The 13795-nt window shown below is 56.3% G+C and overlaps 1 protein-coding gene across 3 annotated transcripts in view; it reads right to left on the minus strand.

Moving 5' to 3' along the window:
- Positions 1 to 423: 423 nt before the first annotated feature.
- Positions 424 to 13795, minus strand: part of KCNH6 (potassium voltage-gated channel subfamily H member 6) — a 34558-nt gene continuing 21186 nt past the window's right edge. For 2 of the 3 annotated variants that reach the window (XM_009555361.2, XM_054088598.1), the window contains 10 exons: positions 9721 to 10149; positions 8579 to 8978; positions 8081 to 8280; positions 5488 to 5740; positions 4901 to 5094; positions 4676 to 4775; positions 4129 to 4416; positions 3473 to 3653; positions 2154 to 2352; positions 424 to 1759 (listed from right to left, as the gene is read on the minus strand). In XM_009555361.2, coding sequence (XP_009553656.1) covers positions 1472 to 1759; positions 2154 to 2352; positions 3473 to 3653; positions 4129 to 4416; positions 4676 to 4775; positions 4901 to 5094; positions 5488 to 5740; positions 8081 to 8280; positions 8579 to 8978; positions 9721 to 10149 — 2532 coding nt within the window. In that variant the 3' untranslated portion in view covers positions 424 to 1471. Of the gene's footprint in view, positions 1760 to 2153; positions 2353 to 3472; positions 3654 to 4128; positions 4417 to 4675; positions 4776 to 4900; positions 5095 to 5487; positions 5741 to 8080; positions 8281 to 8578; positions 8979 to 9720; positions 10150 to 11447; positions 12184 to 13795 lie in introns of those variants that run through there. The other variant, XM_054088599.1, reaches the window with a different exon arrangement.

Consider the following 13795-nt stretch of genomic DNA (forward strand, 5'->3'; position numbering starts at 1 on the left):
CTGGGCTGAAAGCGCACGTTGCTGGCTCATGTCGAGCTTCTCATCCCTCAGCATCCCCAAGTCCTCTGCAGGGCTGCTCTCAACCATAGCATCCCTCACCCTGTACTGAAATTGGGGATTGCCTCGACCCAGGTGCTCCTGCACTTGGCCCTGTTGAACCTCATGAGGTTCTCACAGCCTCACTTCTCCAGCCTGTCCAGGTCCCTCTGGAATTGCTCAGCAAAGCCCCCCCAGGCCTCATCTGTGAACTATAAGACCTGCACAAGAGCTCCGTTAGTCCCATACTCCATGGATGAAGCAACTGGAGTTTGGCCACAGCCTTTTCAGGGTTCTTTCCAGATTAGCAGCCATGCTTTGTGCTACCAGTGATGAATTCCTGGCTCCTCCCAACAAACACCACCGTAATCCACGTTAGGTGCCAAAAACATCTTTATTAGCAAAGTGTACACTAAAACTCCAGAGAAAGAGATGCTCACAGTTTTACTACTCTCAAAGGGAGCTTGATACATTACTTGAGCAGGCGGCCTAGGACTGTCACAGCATCTAACCGAATGCAAGGCGGCAGTGCTAAGTGGGCTTCTCCTATGCTGCGGGAGTCTGCAGGGAAGGGGCTGGGGAGGAGGAAGCCTCTATCAAACCTTTATCAAAAGAGAAAAGCTGGGAAGAAGGGCTGGAGATGAGGTGTCTGGAGCTTTTAAGGATTGTGCTTTTTTTGAGTTTTGTGCTTTATGCCCAGGCCAGTGACTGGTTGGGTTTATCTGGGGAGTTGTGGGCTGCGTTTGGGGGTTTGCAAGGCGCAGTCAGCCTTGCTGGAGAAGTCAGTGCCCTAGGACTTGTGCTGAAGCATGCTGAAATGGCAGGGGCTGTTGGCCCTTAGTTTCTCAGTGGCAGTCAAGTAGGACAAGGATAGCTTCTGACCTCTGTCCTTGACCTGGGCTTCCCACTGCAGCTCCCCCCAGTAAAACACTGTGGAGATCTCCTCCTGCTCCGGTGACTACCCTTTCTGTAACGCCCGCAGGCTCCACTGGGCTAAGCCCAATACCCACACAATGGTCCCTGCTCCAAACTGCTGACAGCAAGGTAGCCTTGCAGCCAAGAGCCATGGATTTGCTCTCCTCTGGCCGTTGTGGCTCACTTGGTTGGCTTGTGCCATTCTCAAGAGGAAGCCTTGGCAAGGAAGAGGTGGTGGGTACCGTTTGGCCTAGCCAGCTTGTTGGCGGTCGTAAGAAAGAACTGCGCTGGGTTCACTATAATGTGCAAATGAAATCTACTCTATGGGAACCGCTGGAAAACGTTGACCTTGGAAGCCAGCCACTCTGTGCTTCCTTTCACGGTGGCAGAAGACAGCTACAAATTATACCCCTGAGCCAGTGGCATTGTCCTCCGTCTTACCCTTGCAGTAAAAATCAACATCAACGGACCAAGGTCGCAGTTGAGGTTCCTCTTGACTTGCTTTGCAGCCCCCACATCTCTAACTTCCAGGAAGCACTGGGTCGGAGAGGTGTCTCTGAATGTCCTGGTGCTCGGAAGATGCCTCCAAGTGCTCAGGGAGGGAAGGGAAACGAGAGCCCCGTAAGAGTCCCTGGGTATTTGGTGCCCTTTGGTGGGGAGGCTCTGGGTTTGGGAGAGGTGGGGAATGGTGCTCCTGCTCGGAGTAGACCGTCGTGGTTTCATCAGATGTCACAGTGAGGTGCATCCCACTTGACAAGGAGTCCCTGGATTTCAATTGGAATTTTTCTACCTCCGTGTAGCTCGGGCTCTGGTGGGAAAGAAGGAACAAGGTGGGTTATGGCAAAAGCAAAACAAAATAGCCACGTTCTTTCCTCACCTCATCAGGATCCAAGCTCCAAAATGTTATTTTTCACCTCAGGAAGCCTCAGAGCAGAGGAATCCACTATCCTCCCTACTGATGGGGCAACCTGGTAGTGCTGGACATGGCACACGGTGCCCCCAAATCAAGCGACACACTGGGCGGAAGCATCTCTGGATAGATCTACTCCCATTTCAAGACCCCTGGGCATTGCCTGGCCCCATGAGTGCTTGGCTGTCCTTTGCTTGTAGGGAGGCTGGAGGGAGCCTTTGGCTCTCCAGGACCTTTCTGCTTGGGGCAGAAGGACGCTTGGCCTGTGCTGAGCCAGGAGGGGTGGCCTTACCTGCTCCAGGGTTGTCGGTTCCTCATCCTCCAGGGTTGCACAGGGGGTGAGTGGCTCCAGGCTCCGCGGGAGGATGCTGTACATGGCCAGGTTGTGGGAGGATGGCGAGATGGGGCTGTATGCGGGTGGCACTTGGGACAGCTGGCGCTGCAGGAGCTGGAGGATTATATTAATGTCTGACGACATCCTGGACTCCAGCCTGGGGACAGAGCAGCCGGGCATTAGTGCGGTGCATCCCGCTGCATCCCACAAGAGCCAGACTCACGGCTGGGCAGGGGGGGCACTGGGGAGGAGGTGCCGATTCAGCTGCCCAGAGGTGGTGCTGGTGCTGCTTGGTGAGGTTTTTAGCAGAGTTTCAGAGCAGCGCTGCCCCAGAGAGATCAATCCTACTGTCTCTCTCCTGCCACACTTAGTCCTCCCTTGCCCAGTTTTGGGGTTTTTTTTGTGGAGCCAAACTGGGACCTGGGGTGGGATCTGAACAAAGCTAAGACTACCTTGGAGGGGGATAAAACTAGCAATGGTTAGTTTTAATCTGGACCAATTCTCCAGGCCAGCTGCCTGTGCTAACAGATGGGGCGAGTCAGGTTGGTGCCAACCATTTTTAACTGAGGAACAGAAAGAAAAGTGGAATAAGTCCCTTTCTCTTTTGCCTTGTCCTTGAGTGAAATGAACCACTCTGGCAGGAGCGGCATGTTCCCCATCGCAGGCAATGGTCCTGGCAGCGCTTACAGAGTGGGTAGGAGATCCGGGCGCTGCTGCCAGGGTTGGGATGTTGGTGAGACACCGAAAAACGTGTGGGCACTGCGGCGAAGTGAGCTTCACACGGGCAGCAGCCATGGGTGAGCGAGCCAGCCATTCGTGTGGGTGCTGCCCGGAGCCCTTCAACCTGTGTCTCCGGTGTGGGCTCTTCCTTCTCGATCAGAAATCATGTCCGCTTTTCTCACGTGCAGCACATGTTCTTGCTTGAGCAAGAGGATGTTTGTAGCGCAGGGAGAGGAGACCTGCAAAGGGCTCAGGTTCTGAGCCTGTGGGTGGTTTCATGTCTGAGATTGTATTGAGTTTGGAGGCAGTGGCAGAGCAGCAGATCCATGGACTGGTGGGGCAGCAGCAGACAAGGGCCAGGACTTGCATTTTGAGAAGCTGCTGCATTTGCAATGTGCTCCCACCACCTCCCCAAGGAATGCAGTGTCCCAGGGGCTCAGGAGGTGGCATCTACTGCACACAGGGCCTGCTGAAGCCACCCCTGGAGAGTACGAGTAGGTGATGGCCCAGAGCACCCCTGAGTGCTCTCCAACCCTGTGCCTTGAGGACCAGCTCACCTGCTGAGCTGAGCCTGCAGGACCTCCAGCCTGGACTCGATCTGCCCCGGTCTGTAGTCACTGTGCAAGGGGATGTCCTGTGAGCTGTGTACCAAGGAGATGTGTTGCAGAGGCTCTGGATGGTGGTTCGGCCTTCGGTCCTCCCAAAAAGTAAACATATTTGGGATGTCCAGGGGGGTGGCTGAAAGGACAACAGATATCTCAGCACTTCGGTCTTGCATCTACCCTCCCCACTGGCACGGAAGTGCTCCAGAGTCCATTACTCAACATGTTCAGTGATGGAGAGCCATCACACTGACATACACGGCTCTCCGGGAGAGTGCATCACCCTGAAACCCGAGGTGCTTATGGGGATCTATCACCCCGGCACCCAAGGTGCTCATGGACAGTCCATCACTCAACACGCCTATGGAAGATGCATAGCATTTGGCCCCTTGGGGAAGCCCCAAAGGATTCTCTGGGTGCTAGAAGAAACTGCAGAGCATAGAAGGGACAGAGCAGTTACTACTGGGGACAAAAGGCAGCATAGACCTTTGGTTACACGCGTAGCTCCCCTCACACCCCCGTGAGTTCCTTGGCTCTGTTCCAAGACAAGGCCACCATGCCCAAGCATCCCTCACCACTCTCCTGCCAGCTTTGGTTGCAGCCATGGATACCTGCGTAGGATTGGCTGCTCTCTGCTGCCTGCTTGCCGACCTCCGTGCTGCCGGCACTGGTGTTGACGAGGCTGAGCGTAGGCAGAGCAATGTCATCCTTTTTGGATGTGGGGAAAGGCTCAGCTTTCACAGGGTTGCCAGACTTGGGCTCATCATCACTGGTCTGGGAGCAGGGAGTGGTGCTGCTGCCCAGGTCATCCCACTGGTCCTTCCTCGGCGGGTCCTGCGGGTTGGTGAGCTCTGAGTAGGTGTGATACTGCTCTGCATCAGAGATGCCCGTGTCTGGGTCTGTGGGGCAGCACAACAGGTTAATTTGAGGAGTATCACACGTGGAAAATCAGCCCCCATCCACTCTAGGTGCCTGTAGGGCTGGGACATCCTAAGGAGAGGGGAGTGAAGGCAATGAGGGTGCCCCCAAGGTGGGGACAAACAGGCTGATCTGCAGGGATGGAGGCCCCGGCAGCTGCCTCTGCTTTGGGGCAGCTCTTAGGGCAGTAATTAAGTGCTAATCCTGTTAGCCTGGCTCTGCCGGTGCTGTGGCACTCACCGGGCTTGCCGGGCTGGCAACGGGAGCGCTTGCGTCGTCGTGCCCGCCGGTAGGTGCAGTCATACTCCTCGCTGAGTGATGAGCGGGGAACGCTGTCTGCCTGAGGGATGAGAGGGGCTGGTCACCAGGGCAAGGGTGCCATGTCCCAGCCATGATTCCCAAGGCCCATCGTGGGATCAGTGCCTGTTGTCCCACATCCCTCCCTGGGACAGCCCTGGCACTCACATCTCGCAGGTTGAAGGTGATCTCTAAGTTGCTCCAGAAGTTGTCAGAGAAGGCTGGGTACATGTCCAGGACTTCCAATAGGTCCTCCCGCTGGATCTTGTGCAAGTCACAGTAGGTCAGGGCCCTGACATCGGCATTGGACTTTCCTGGGCGGGCGTAGAGGCTGATGGGCTCTCCAAAGATGTCATTCTTCCCTGTGCCGAGAGACAGCTCATTAGGGGGAGGCGAGCACTGACCCCGGCTCCAGATGTACTGGACCAGCAGACCTCACTTTGGAGGTCATGAACAAGAGGATGCCCAGAAACACTAGCCCTGATTGCGGGTTCTGAGGACTGCTGAGCTATGTCCTACTCTCACTCCTTTGTGGCCTCTCCCTGACATCTACTGGGATCCTCCATTCCCTGTCCACTGGTGTGGTGGTCAACCAGATGTTAAGGAACAACCTTCCCTTCTTCAGGATGTGGAGAAGTCCTTAGCCCACCACCTGCCACCCTTTGTCCACTGATCATCGCCAATCACCCTTCACCTACCACCCTTCTCCCCTTGCCCATCACCCCTCGCCCTCCCAGGAGGAAGGACTTTTCCACCTAAGATGGCCACCACAATGTCTTCCCGGAGGATCTCAATGGAGCCTCGGGAGATGAAGTAGAGTGTGGTGAGGACGTCTCCGTAGTGCACCAGGGTGTCTCCGGGCGGTGCATGAGTTGTCTTGAACTTCATGGCTAGGGCACGCAGACAGCCTTTGCTGGCTCCTCGGAAAGCCTTGCAGTTCTGGAGCAGCGTGCGGTTGAGGTGAAGGCAGATGTCTGCCTGCAGGCAGTCAGGGAAGCCCTTCAGAACCTGCAAAGAGTGAGGGAGAGATGCCATCACACCACCGTCCCCCGGAAGGACTGCTGTGGCAGCCCTGGGAGGCTGTGTGACACAGCAGTGCCACATTAGAAGCCCCTAAACCCAGAAAGCCAAAGCTGGGGACATCTTCAGATCTTCCTTTGGAAGGACTACAAAGATGATCCAAGGGCTGGAGCACCTCTTCTACGAGGACAGACTGAGAGAGTTGGGGTTGTTCAGACTGGAGAAGAGAAGGCTCCAGGAAGACCTTAGAGCAGCTTCCAGCACTGAAAGGGGCTCCAGGAAAGCTGGGGAGGGATGTTTTACAAGGGCACAGAGCGATAGGATGAGGAGGAATAGCTTTAAATTGGAAGGGGGAAGACTTAGATTAGACATTAGGAAGAAATTCTTCACGATCAGGATGGGGAGGTCCTGGCACAGGTTGCCCAGGGAAGTTGTGGCTGCCCCATCCTTGGAGGTGTTCAAGGACAGGCTGGATGGGGCTTGGACCAACCAGATCCAGGGGGACGTGTCCCTGCTCACGACATGGGGGTGGAACTGAATGGGCTTTGAGGTCCCTTCCAACCCAAACCATTCCGTGATTCTATGATAAATGCCTGCCTGCCTGTTCCTGGCTGGTACCACTTGTACTGAGAGCGCTCCCAAGCAATAAATAATAATTACCAGATCAATCTATTTATACCCACTGGTGGCATAGCCCCCTTTCATCTTTCCGCCCACTAATCTTTGCTCAATGAGAACACAAACTGGTAACGAGGTGCTGTCCTAATTAAACAGCACCTGCCTGAATGCCAAGAAGCAGCACGGGCCAGTTGTGTGCAGCAACAGCTAAATATACCCATGGCAAATACCTCACTTTGAACAAAAGCTAAATCTGGAGGTGAAATCAAGGTAAAACTCGCAATATGAAGAAATCTACTGCTACTGATTACTCATAGTGTCAAAAAATCCACCTGGGTTTGGGTTTTTTTGGAGAGCAGCGAACAGCTGCAGGGTCCCCCTTGCTCTCTTCTCACATCCTGCTGGTGGCCAAATCTGGGACAACCAGGCTGGGGCCAGTGAATGTAGCTTATTCCCGGCTCCGTCATGATCTCACTGGCTGACAGCAGGGCCTTAGTTTCCCTACTGGGAAATGAGGGGTGGATGAATTGATCGGGCGGTGGGATGATTGATTAGATCATGTTGTGTCTCAGCAGCATCCAGCAGGAATTGGTATGAGCGGCAACACGTCCGAGCTGCAAGCTCAGCTCGTAACAGAGGATTTGTGACCTGGGATTGCACTGAGCCAGGAGAACCTGTGCTTGGTAGGGTGCCACGGTTTTGCTTCTAGTTACTGCCACTGATGTCCAGTTCAGGGCATGTCCCCCAAGGGAGAGATTTAACCTAGAGTTCTCCCAGTGGCAAACCCCCTATTGCTACCCAGTTGTTTAACGTGGCAGCAGCAACTGAAGACGGGGAGGTGGAATTCGTGCAAATCTGTGTCCTGATGGTGCTCAGGGACAAAGGAATCTTAAGTCTTAAGAAAGAAGGGAGCAAGAACTGGCAATGAACAGCTAATGACATGCCCAGGGCCAAGAGGTGGAGAGTACCAGGTCCCAGCTCTCTCCTTGCCTCATCCTTTCTCATTCCTTTCTCTGCCTTGCAGCCCAGTCAGCACCTTTGTGCAGCGAACGCTGTGGCTGTGAGCTGAGTTCGGCCACCCCAGCCCCAGCTTGGGACTCCTCGGGTAAGCCCCCTCCTCACCCCTGCAGTGCCCTGGCTCTGTCGGCACAAACTTCTCTGCCAGACTCGGAGACACGGCGCCTCTCCAGCGCGGCTCTGCCATTGATCCCCCCTTTGCTAACAAACAGGCGCCTCTCTGGGCTCTAATTAAAATGGATTGAGGTTTATTTAAATGCCCTCTTTTCCCTGCCGCTGAGAGCAGGATGCACTTTGCTTAGCAACCGGCAGTGTGGAGAGGAGCTGGATCGATACCTGCTCCGTGGCTCTGTGACACCAACAGACACCAGCCTGAAAGTGCTCGGCGCCGATGGGGACTCTGAGCTCCTCGCCAGCACATCAGCACCAAACCTGCTCCCCAGCCAAGAAATGCTGTCATGGGCCCAGGAAACCTCTGGGTAGATGTAGAGGGATGGGCAGACAGAGGGGGAAAAGGAGAAAGGGGGATGCAGGATGCAGACGGACTGTCTCCAGCCTCCTAAATCTTCTCCTTCTCCTGTTTCCTCTCCACCCTGGTTGAAAGGATGGAAATGTGGTGGACCCAGAGCTGGACTCCAGGTCATTCAGGACAAGGTGTTGTGAGGACATGGGGCCTCCTCGCCCTGTACTCACTGCATTCATATCGATGCCGTTGGTGTAGGACCAGGCGTGCTGGAAATACTCCTCCAGGCGCTGGCGCAGGGGGTTGGGGATCTGGTGGAAGCGGATGAACTCCTTAACCCGCAGCATCTGTGTGTGGTAGCGGGCCGTGCCCGAGTAGAGGCGCTGGATGATGGCAGAGACATTGCCGAAGATGCTGGCATACATCAGAGCTGCAACAAGAGGGCAGGACTCAGCAGGACATAGGGAGATATGTGACCAACCACCTCAGACCTGGAACCAGCAGCTTTCCAAAGCCTGCATCTACTATGGATCTGAAACAAGCAGGTTCCTGAAATCCATACTTCTATACATCTCCCCATCTGTTTTCCTGGGCAGAGGAGACACAGGCAGAAGGAGATGCTCTCTTAAAACCCAACATGCTACAGGTCTCTCCCCATTTCTCCCCAGAGCAGCTCCTCCCACCTCCAAGGCAGGGATTGGGACAGTGGGACATGGGCAGGCACTCACAGCCAATAAGCATGACGCAGATGGAGAAGATCTTCTCAGAGTTGGTGTTGGGTGAGACATTGCCAAATCCCACACTGGTGAGACTGCTGAAGGTGAAGTAGAGAGCAGTGACGTATTTATCCTTGATGGATGGGCCGCTGGAGAGGTCGCTGTCGTTGTAGCGCTTGCCAATCTGGTCACCTAGGTTGTCCAGCCAGCCGATCTTGTGCTCCATGTAGGGCCGCTCCACGTTGCCGATAGCATACCAGATGCAGGCCAGCCAGTGGGCGATGAGGGCGAAGGTGCACATGAGTAGGAAGAGCACAGCTGCTCCATACTCAGAGTAGCGGTCCAGCTTGCGGGCCACGCGGACCAGGCGCAGCAAGCGGGCGGTCTTCAGGAGGCCAATGAGTGTGGTGGTCTGCAGAGGAGAGGTGAGAGGAGAGGTGAGACAAGCAGGAGGTAAATCTGGCCGAAAGCAAGTCTCCAGCCTAGCCATGCTCCCTTTGGAGGATCAAAATGCACTTCGAGAGCATGAATCACCTTGTCCTGGAGGTGACATCTGAAACAGGTTAGATAAATCATGCCACGAAAGGGCAGTTTCCCTCCCTGGCTATAAAGGGGGCAAGCCCTGGGATTACAGGTGAGCAAGTGAGAGAAGCCAAGGCCACCCCGTGTTTCCTGATGGGTCCACCCCTTGCCAAACATTGCTCCCACCCAACTCCACAGGCTCGCAGCCCAGGTGGGGCCACCAGGCAGTGCAGTAACCACAGCGGCCATCTCACTGCCAACACATTGAGTCTGGCTGGTGATGTGACCCCAAATTCACCTTTTCTGGCCTATGGGACCAGTCCCTAAACTGCTCTGCTGGGTCACTGCCAGCAAGGGGAGTGGGTCCGGTTAGACACTATCTTAGCACTTACAGTAGGGTCTGTGTGGTTGTCTGACCCTACTAAATAAAATCCCAGGTCCCAGCTTCTTAATAAAAACCTGTAACAACATCCTTGCCCATCCCTCTGACTAACCACCCCTCTCCTTGCAGATCTGGCCATCCACTGCTTGGATCAAGCCATCCATATCCCTCTTTTCCTCTCCCATCCATCTCTCCTCATCCATCCGTGACTCTCCTCCTGTCCTCATGGACCTCCAGGACCTGCCTGTACCTCATCAGAGCCAGTGCGGAAGATGAGTAGGTCAAAGGGGATGGCAGCAACCATGTCGATGAGGAACCATCCCTTGAAGTAGTGGATGGCGATCTTGCCAGGGTGGCTCACCACCTCGTCATTGACATTAACATAGGTGGTACGGAAGTTGATGATAATGTCCACGATGAACATGATGTCCACAATGAGATCAATGATGTTGAGCGGGTCACAGGTGTAGCTGCAGCTCCAGTGCTTCTCCTCCATCTGCTCCTCATTGAGCAGGAAGGCGGCTGAGTAAGGAGTGAAGACAGCTGTGTAGATGACCAGCAGAAGTATGAGCCAGTCCCACACTGCCTTGAATGGACTGTAGTGCAGGATGGTCCATCGGTGGATGCGTGGTGCCTGCAGCTTGTACTCAGGAAGTACGTCCGCACCCAGGGACAGCACCTGCCAGGAGATGGGTGTGAGAAGGATGGGAGACCAGGAGAGAGGTTGGATAAAGCCAGCAGGCAGGTGAGGGGCTCCCATGTGCTGGAAGGGCAGTGAGGAGCACACAGTGGGTTTCCTACACCCTTTTCACCTTTGTTGCTTTCATGGCTGTTTTTGCAGGAGACCACAAAGTGAGTTACCCACCAAGGTCTGCCCATCTCTAATGGCCAGAGCATCCTCAGAGCAACTGTTTACCTGCTTTAAGCCTTTCAAACCCTACCATGCTGGCAGGGAGGAAAGCGCCTCCTGCCATGCCTTCTTGTGCCCTCAGCTCTGTGCCACCAGCCCAGGAGATGCTGGTGTCCCTGGGAAAAGGTGCTGGGAACAGCAAGTCTGGAGATGCGGTCCCATGGCTGTGGCCTGGCTTGGCCCTGTAGGCAATGGCATGTTAGGCATCCTGCAAACCTTCCACGGTGCCTTTCTAGGCCCCAGGAGGACCCTCCCCTTCATGTCCTTCTGGCACAGCTGTCCTCCAAGCAGAGGGGACACCTTGGGCCACCCACACCAAAGCCTGGCCCTGGGCGATGCCCGTTTCCCATCTGAGCATCCCCAGGGAGGGGGGGACCTGTGATCACCAATGTACAAAAACAATCTCATGCGTGCAGGCACTTTCCCATGTTGTCGTGTGTCCCTAGGTCTGTCTGGCCTCATGAGGACATGCTCCCACAGCACCAGTGTGTCCCCACACATCCCAGCTCCCTGCTCCTGGACCAACACCAGCTCCTGGTGGGCTCTGAAGCCACCCTGGGGACACAGTGCAACATGCTGGGGACTGGGAGCGCTGGGGCTGTCCTGCTCTGGATGCTGAGAGACGGTGGCATGAAGGGGCTTATTTGGAGCTGGGGGCAGCCAGAGCCTCCCTGCCTGTTGTCCCCCGGGTGTCCCCTCGGGGCTGACCATCAGTGCCACCTGCAGAGGAGGGCGAGGGGCACCTCAGTGCCCTCTCCCCACACCAAGCTCCCAGCTAAAAGGCTGCTTTTTGCCAGGATGTAAAGGAGAGGAGAGAGGAGCCTCCACGTGCCCCAAGACCATGGTGATGGGCACCGCTCTGATTCTGGCAACAGATCTGTAAGAAGGGCCTGATCCTTTCCGCACTGACACCCATCTTATTCAAGGGCTTCCCATGGGCTCCTTGTGCTGCAACCCAGAGCAGATCCAGCCTCACAGCCCCGTCTCACCACGAGCAGCTGCTCCCATGTCCCACAGCCCTGGGATGTCTATGGGTCCCATATCCTGGAGGTGTCCCCGGTTCCTACCTGCCTGCAGCTTGCCCGGCGCCCCAGGTGGCAGCTGACCCTCGAAGTCTGGGTGTCCACCATGGAGGCTCCCAACCCCGCACACCCAGGCAGCGACCGGCGCGGTGGATGCAGCACCGGGGCCGTGGCATCGCCCACGCAGGCACGCACGCATTCGGCCAGGCGGGTGGGAGACATGCGGCTGCACAGGGCATTTGGGAGCCTGGCACGGACTAATCAAACCCAATCGATGCTGGGGCCCCTGTGGGGACGACAGCGCCAATGGGGCAGCGGGAGCCACCGACGTCGCTGGCGGACGGAGAGGGGAGGGACTGGAAAAAGTGACCCAAACGCGATCGTTGCGGAGGGGAATGAGGCACCGGCTGGGCTTGGGGACTGGCTCCTGCGGGGACAGTGGGGAAGGGGACAAAGCAATGCCAATAAAACGTTTGGTCCCAAAGCTCAGACTCGTCCAACAGACCCGAGATGGGCTCCTACACCTTATGTCTGGGGAAACCAACAACGCTCCCATCCACAGCCGCCAAATCCCCCTGTCCTGCCCAGCTGGAGGCAGCTCTGCAGAGCCAGTCCTGAATTCAAGCCCCCAAAATGCTTCTTCCCACGCTGGGACGCCTGTCTTACTCCTTGTTCTTGGTAGCCAGCTCTTGCAGCAGAAGCAAGAGCAGGTCAAGCCCCAGTGTTTTCCAGGTACAAATTAAACCACAACCCTTCTTAACGATGAGGGTGGTGAGGCCCTGGCCCAGGTTGCCCAGAGCAGTGGTGGCTGCCCCATCCCTGGAGGTGTTCAAGGCCAGGTTGGATGGGCCTTGGGCAGCCTGAGCCAGTGGGAGGTGTCCCTCCTCAGGGCAGGAGGGTTGGAACTGGATGGTCTTTGAGGTCCCTTCCAACCCAAACCATTCTATGATTCTAAAGATTTGAGGCAGAAAAGGGGAAAAGAAACACCACCTAGAAGAGCATCCAAACCAATGCAGAGCCCGGGAGCAACTGTAGCTTGTCTCTCTCTGCCCCTCGCGGATGGGGAGGGCTGCGGGTGGCACCCTTGGGTGGCCCTGTGAGTCTTGGTGGGTGGCAGTGCTGGGTGCCCCCTGTGATGATCCCACTGGGTGCCCCTTCCCCCTGCGCTTACTGGCTTCAGCTGCAGCCACAGGCTCATGGTGCTGGGTGCTGGGTGCTGAGTGCTGGGTGCTGGGTGGTGAGTGAGGCAGCCACCGGAGGGAGAGGAGGAGGAGGAGGGAGGAGGAGAAGGGAGCAGGGTACATGAGGGCTGTGGGTGATGGAGGGGGGAGGCTCTCATGGCCCTGGCTATCCCAGGCTGTTGCTTGTGCCCTGCAGGGTCCAGCGCTCGCATGCCTTCCTCCTTCCTTGCCTTGTGCAAGGGATAATGGGGAGACACGGAATTGGGGACAGGGGACCACACCAGAGTCACCAGGAGACCTTGAAGTGCAAGGGGCTGGGCAGGATCAGGCCCACAGCGCTGGCTGCAGGCAGGCACTGACCCAGCATCCCTCTCAGCATGTACCCTGACACAGCTCAGCCCCCTCATCACTGTCCCCAGCACCCTCCTGCCCAGCTCCACCACCACCTGCTGCAGGTGGGGCAGCTTGGGGGGACTGGAAGAGGAGCCACGCGCAAGATGGGACCCCAGCGTGGTGGCACCAACCCTACAGCCCCCCTCTGTGCCTCCAGCCATGCTCTGGAGCTGCAGGCCTGGCAAGGCTGAGCCCAGCACATTCATTGCACTTGTGACCTGCCCTCCCTGCCTGCTCATTGTGGGGCCAGACCACCCGGACCAACCTGTGTCTGCCTCGCTCTGCCCATCAGCAGGTATTTTTAGACGCTCTTAGTGGTGTCTCACTGCTGTCTCTGCTTCATCCATGAATTATTTAGTGGCCAGGAGTGGGGAGCCATGGTTTGGAAGGAGGCATGGGAGATGTTGAGGTGAGGACAGGCAGGATGCCTGGGTCTGCTGAGGCCATGGGGAGATGTGCTGGGGAGGAGAGGTTCATTCTACCCCATCCCATTCCTATAAGGCCATAGAATCATAGAATCGTAGAATAGTTTGGGTTGGAAGGGACCTTAAAGCCCATCCAGTTCCACCCCCTGCCATGGGCAGGGACACCTCCCACTGGCTCAGGCTGCCCAATGCCCATCCAACCTGGCCTTGAACACCTCCAGGGATGGGGCAGCCACAGCTTCCCTGGGCAACGTGGGCCAGGGTCTCGCCATGGGGAGATGTGGTAGGGAAGATAGGTCCATCCTCCCCCATCCCATCCCATCCCATCCCATCCCATCCCATCCCATCCCATCCCATCCCCATGAGGCATGGGGAGATGTGATGGGGAAGATAG

This window comes from Cuculus canorus, chromosome 25 (assembly GCF_017976375.1).
Source record: "Cuculus canorus isolate bCucCan1 chromosome 25, bCucCan1.pri, whole genome shotgun sequence".
NCBI lineage: Eukaryota > Metazoa > Chordata > Aves > Cuculiformes > Cuculidae > Cuculus > Cuculus canorus.